At 28.4% G+C, this 6,761-nt stretch overlaps 2 protein-coding genes across 11 annotated transcripts in view; both read right to left on the reverse strand.

Moving 5' to 3' along the window:
- LOC100167810 (synergin gamma) overlaps positions 1-6,761 on the reverse strand; it is a 31,852-nt gene that overhangs the window by 4,628 nt on the left and 20,463 nt on the right. The window lies entirely within an intron of this gene.
- Positions 3,603-6,761, reverse strand: part of LOC100159888 (AP-1 complex subunit gamma-1) — a 12,916-nt gene continuing 9,757 nt past the window's right edge. For 4 of the 6 annotated variants that reach the window (XM_008185956.2, XM_008185953.2, XM_008185954.3 and 1 more), the window contains exon 18: positions 3,852-4,287. In XM_008185956.2, coding sequence (XP_008184178.1) covers positions 4,260-4,287 — 28 coding nt within the window. In that variant the 3' untranslated portion in view covers positions 3,852-4,259. Of the gene's footprint in view, positions 4,303-6,761 lie in introns of all 6 variants that reach the window. The other 2 variants (XM_029488068.1, XM_029488067.1) reach the window with 2 other exon arrangements.

The following is a 6,761-nucleotide window of genomic DNA, read 5'->3' on the forward strand; positions in this document are numbered from 1 at the left end:
TTTTTAATGGGCGACGAGGGTGCACGGGATCAGCTAGTAATATTATAAAGAGGAAAGATTTGATTGTTTGTATTGAATAGGCTCCGAAACTACTGGACAGATTTTAAAAATTGTTTTACCATTAGAGTTGTAAGCAAATGATTTTACTGCGTGATACCAGCGATCAACACAAATTATTGTACCAAAAGTCTTACCTGACTAGCAGCCGTCCCTGGGCTATGCTGTATCAGTTTTAGGTGACAACGAAATAATATTTAAAATTAAACAACTCGAAATGACGAACACTCACTGATTATTGCTCAACACAAGGAGTCCAGTTGGATTCTGTTTGCCGTCTGGTGCTCATGCACTCGAGAGGGGTTGTTGACGAGATGACTGGTGCTCGTGCACTCGGTGGCTGGTGCTCATGCACTGCTGAAAGGTACGATATACGGCTATGCTGACCAGAGAGTGTTAGGCGGCTTTTTCAGAGGGTTATCTCGAGCCTCGAAACTAGGTCGTCCTTCGGCTGTAGATACCCCCTTTAACCTTCCTTTTGTATAAGAAAGTAACACTCTTTGCTCTTACCATTATAAATGTGCTACGCTTGCTTAAACCGTACTCGTCTCTTTTTGTTATTGATAATTTATTGTTTTATAACATGTGACCGATTTCTACGTGCAACAGTCTGGCCGTTATTTATTATTTGAAAGCATTTTTTGTACAATGATCTGTGAGCATATCATTACAAAACTAACACCGTTGACAGAATATACAAAACTAACATTGCATTTTGATGCATTTAGATCCTAATTCAGAAGTCCAATCTACCGGGAACCGGAAAAAAAGTCCGGGGAAAAAAAGTACACGGAAAAAAAGTCCGACAAGAAAATTATTATACGGAAAAAAAGTCCGGTTAAAAGTCCTTGGTAACCTTTGATTTATTGTTTCATAATTAATAAAAATAATAAATATATATATATAAAAAAAATAAAATTACTAAATGTATAATGCAATGGCCAATATTAATTAAAAATTCTAAAAAAAGTCCGGTTTGATAAAAATAATAAATATATATAAAAAAAAATAAAATTACTAAATGTATAAAACTAATATTTATTTCTTTTTCGAATGCAATGGCCAATATTAATTAAAAATTCTTCCACCGATATTTCGTCAATGGCCACTCTAGAACATAAGTTTTTTAAACGTTCACCGGTACGTTTTTTTGGTGTTGGAACCCCTTCACCTAATTCTTGTAACGCTATTTTAGTTCTATCTACTCCTAACTCTTCACGCATTTTAGAAATTAACTTCCAGACGGTTGGGTGCGCGTGTCCGACAAGATGCGTAAAACGGTTGTTCCAACTCTCGCAAATATTGTTTGTACGATGTTGACCGTTTATCGTAGCCTCGTGAACGTTCCATATTTCTGGTGGAACGTGGAAATAACGGTTTATTTTTTTTTAATTTTATAGTCATACCTTTTCCTGACTTTCTATATGTACCATTGACATATGTGGAATCGAAATAATCAAGAACCTCTGTAGCTTCTTCTGCACAAACCGTCTTTAAATATTGCATTCCGTCGTAAACTTTATTCATTGGCAAAAATGCTAACCCGTCTAACATAGCAAAAAAATGACTTAATGTATCATCCGTTTTATATTTGGCTTGTAATCCTACTTCTTGTATCTTGCGATACGTATTTTAAGACAAGTGATAAAAACAACCTTGTATACGGACGTGCTCGCCGAGAACACACTGAGCGGCATTTATAGTAGCTTGTTCAAAATCTAAATTTATAATTTGTGGATCTGGGTAAAATTGTCGATTGTCACATTCTTTTAGAATTACGCTAAAAACTTCTTTGTAAGTACTATAATTTTTTTTTTGAAGAAAACAGTTAACTACAGTTACAAAAACATCATATTTTTTCACTCGAAAAACATATAACTGCAGGAAGTTTTCTGGACTTAATGAAAAATTACCATCACAATACCAAGTATGTGCTTCAGTTAAATATTTTAATCCTTCGTCAAGTGCAAAAATAATTATCCTGTCATCGGAATTTAACTTGTTATCATATAGCAAAAACCGTTCGTTTTTGTTAAGTGCCCATTCATCTTTAATTGTCAGTTCAGCCAAAGAATTGGGTTTCGGTGGAATACCTCGGTTTCTATAGTTTCTAAGTGTACGTTTAATACTTTCTTCAGAACTAAATGATTTTAAACAATTTTGAGGAAGTTCACTTACTACAGCTGAAAATACTTGGCATGGTTTATTTGTTGTATTTTCATTCGATTATTCATGTCTTCTTTAGCTTTCTCAACTGTCGCTAAATTATGATCACCAGCATGTGAATGATCCTTGATTAAACCGAGGGTTAGTGATACCTACAGTAATTTTTTTTTTTTTTTAATTATTTTTAATTTATTATTATTTTACTTATTGTAATTTACCTTTTGAAGTGATTAAAATACCCGGACACTTTTTAGATGATCTTTGAGAGCATTTCCAGCGGATGCTTGTTGACAGATTATGATTAACTGTGTAAGCAAAACCATTACAAATAATTTTTTTACTCGATTTCAAAATTACTACTTCTTCCATTTCGATGTGAATAACTACGAGAGTGGACAACGACTAGATTTCTTATGCGTTATCGTAACATCAATATTGTATACGTTGGGTATTTCATATTTTATCTTATAATACAGATTAATTGTGCTATCTTTATTGCCTTTTAATGTACACGATTTTTCTATCATATATTTTAGTTTATTTTTTCTATCTACCTTACCTTAATACCTTCTATTTCTGTAGATTGTATAACGACGTGAAATTGTAATTCTTTATAGTTTTAAATTACATTAGATCATACCAATCATATATATTATTAATTTTGAATTAATTAAATAAGTTTAAATATTTTTTATCAAACCGGACTTTTTTTCCGTATAATAATTTTCTTGTCGGACTTTTTTTCCGAAAAAAATTAAATCGGACTTTTTTTTCCGTGTACTTTTTTCCCGGGATTCCAATCTACCATATACTCCAAATCTTCTTGGAGGCGGACACAGTGTTGTACGGAGTCAATTTGGAGAAACAACTTATTGTCATCAGCGAATAACAAAAAACGATAATTCCGCGAGATTTTATTTATATCATTAAAAATTAATTCTATAAAATTTGAAAATTATATTTTATAATTTAGTTAGGTACTACATTAATTATAATACTTTTCCACGTTATCTACAGCTCGATACCTATTTAGGGGAGTTGATAAGATGATTAAGATGTATTATATCAATGTAAATTACTTCACAGGATAAACTCTCACGCCCTGTAGATTAGAAATTTTTTTTAGGTTAAATCAAATGCCGAATTTTCATTTTACTTTAAATAGAAGTAGAAAAATACGTTTGAAAAGACCAAATATGGTACATTATTCAAATGCATATTTTTACTTCTTCTTTAATTATAATTTTGATTATAAATCAAACTTCGACACCCTTAAATTAAACAGTATTATATGCAGCTTATTTCAAATAACATACCCAATCGTCAACATTAAAATGTTGAAATACTTGGGAACAAACTAATTGAATCAACAGCTAAAATGCAAATTAATACATTATTTTATTAATGTAATAATAATAATAATAATAATAATAATACAATGCATAATAATTTATATAGTTAACAATAAAATAAACATTTTATTAACAAGTTATTATTTAATATACATAATATAATATAGTAATGAATAATATTTTATGCATCTACGAGTAGTGCAGAAAAGAATAGACATAGATACAAAAAAAAGTTGAATGCATGTTTAAATATTTATACGAAATTATTCGTAAGTGTGAACCAAAATGTTACATATTATTAGGAGTTCACAACCGGATTTTGATTTACAACCGAAATAAAAATAATAGAATGTGCAGTTTAAAAATTATCACAAACATCAACAATTATTACTACTATCAATAAAATTTTATTTTGAGAACTAATGTAAACAAAAACATTGATTCATAATACTGTGAGCTAATAATACAAGTTTTAAGTACAATACAATTGGTTAAAAGTCATAGTTACTGTACCGTGTTATTTTATAAATTAAAATTAACACTTAAAACAGTGATTTGTGTTATTGATAGATGTAAAATTTCAATTTTTTCTCAAATAATTGACAAAAATAAAACACATATCACATTGAAACACATACAACTCAAACCTACTGCTTTTTAGCCAATGGCCATTAATACTTTATGTCATTGGTTTTCAGACCAAAGATCTAATGTTGATGTTCCAAATGTATCTGGTGGGGAAGGAAAATTATTCACTTCGGTTTGGTCTTGAATTGGTACACCATTGGCAGTATATGATAAACGAATTCTCATTCTTAGCTGGCTCTAATAATAAAATAAAATATAATATTAATATTTTATTAGTTTGATAGGTTTATCTAATTTTTATAAAAATATTGCATATTATACAAATTATAATTTTATAGTCTAAAGTATATAAAGACTGGATTTAATTGGATTGAAAACAAATTGCATATTAAAATTGTATAATTGCACCAAAAAATACGTAAAAATTGCATAATAAATTGTATTATAAAAAAAGTTTTTATTATGACTAAATTAATTTAAAAAAAATATTAGATAAATGTTACTTTTTTAATTAAATGAATTTCCAAATTAGGTATGTTTATTAAAATTAAAACTTTTCATTTAAAAAATTTTTGCACAAAGAAGAACCATGTTCTACGTCTACACTAGTTATTAGCTCATATTTAAAACAATTCAATAAGGTAGGCGATATATCTAAATTAACATCTACTTTACCTGACATAACTTCATAGTAAGATTTAATAATTTAAATTCAAAATCTTAGTTTACAGTCAAATCTGTATAAAGATTGGTAAAAAATTGATACAATATAAAAAACAGATAGAGCCTCACCACTCCTATAGAGTGTAACCTCCTATACATGAGGAATAGTGGCAGCCAAGTCACCCATAAAACTAACAAATATTTAAAACGTTAAGCGCCATGCGGCTGTCGGCGGTCATTTGTTAATCTCAAACTGTATGCTTTTGTGACCGCCGGCGGTCACAATTGATTATTACTACCACGCCACATGACCGCCGGCATTAAATCGGGAATTAAATCCCCCCTATTTGTGAAAATAGTACAATATTGGTAGGTAAGTACGATTTTATAAGGATCTTTGTGACAAAATAGTGGTAAAACTAATTGACATCTAGATTGTAGATTGTACAAGGAAATGAAAATGAATAGATTATAGATACGTGTTTGTTTATCACGTTACTCGATTTTACTTAACCCAATACATGCGCCAGTATTTTTAAAACCCAGTTGTTTTATTTCACGATAGTTTAAAAATTCCCAAAATATTATAAAAATTAAGTGGCATATTTTGACTATTTTTTCTGCAAATTTCAATAATTTTTAGTACAAGTCCCAAACCCTACCAATAATGTTTATATTTTAATTTGTAGTACATAAATTTAATTTTTATAAATTATGAACTATAAAAAAAATATTTTAAAAATATTTTCTTACTCTAAAATATCCATTTATATGAACAATTTAATTGTAATTATATTATATTCCACAGGCTATGAAAATTAACATTTCTTACTCTCATTATTCATAATCCAATGGATAAAAGCTTGATAAAACAAATAGGTATGTCTGCAACTTCGTAACACGTGGTGTGTTTGTCAACCACACCCCACTAATAAGCCTGATTTGCCTCTTCACATTGAAAGAATATATGATAATTTAGGTGCAATAGTATAATATTGTATTTTGGTGGGTAATTTAATGAAATGAGGCTAGCAACTAATTAGGCTGGAAAGGGTGGAATGTGTCTGCCGGATCAAAAAATGTATTGTTACTGACATACCTATTAATTTTGTCATGGATAAAAATATTTTTTATCTTAAGATCCAGAATATAATTAGTTAATACTTATTATAATAATAAAAAAAAATTCATTCAAATTTTTTTATAAATATTTGTACAATCGATAAAAATTAAAAACAATTAAAACCTAAATTGTACAATTTTTTTTATAAAATAATAGGTATTTGTTAACATTATATTTAAAAAAAATACTATGTTAGTATACAAAAGATCATAAATATATACAACAACTAGATAGCCGTCTTTATACTACAATTGTGACCTATGTTGAAGTCAGCCGACATTTATAAAGCAGACAATGTTTACATTTATTTAACATTTATTCATATTCATAAATACTTATGTATACATATACACTGTGATATTATTTTTTTTAACATTGTCTGCTTTTTAAATGGTGGCCGATTTCGATGATAAGAAGGCTATCTAGTAGCTGTATATATCTATGTAAAAGATTTAATATTTAAATTATAGTATAATAGGGAAACTTACTTTTGATACATTTGATACTCGCATTAATTGTGTCAAAGATGAACCCGGTTCAATTACATTTGACGATGGAGGTAACATTTGTAATTGGAAAGTCTAAGTAGAAAAGAAAAAATACATTTATGATTAATAACTAATATCTAAGTACACAAATATTAATTTAAAAATCTGTAAGTTAGCAACAAAATAAATAGGCGAATGGGACTAAATCCATTTATTAACAATTATTGAAATATTATATATTTTTTTTTAAGTAGTAAATTATACATAATTAGTTTAAAAAAATAGATATAATAAGGTAGATAATTATAAATATAAGATCTACAT

Source organism: Acyrthosiphon pisum, chromosome A1, assembly GCF_005508785.2.
Source record: "Acyrthosiphon pisum isolate AL4f chromosome A1, pea_aphid_22Mar2018_4r6ur, whole genome shotgun sequence".
In the NCBI taxonomy this organism is placed as follows: Eukaryota; Metazoa; Arthropoda; class Insecta; order Hemiptera; family Aphididae; genus Acyrthosiphon; species Acyrthosiphon pisum.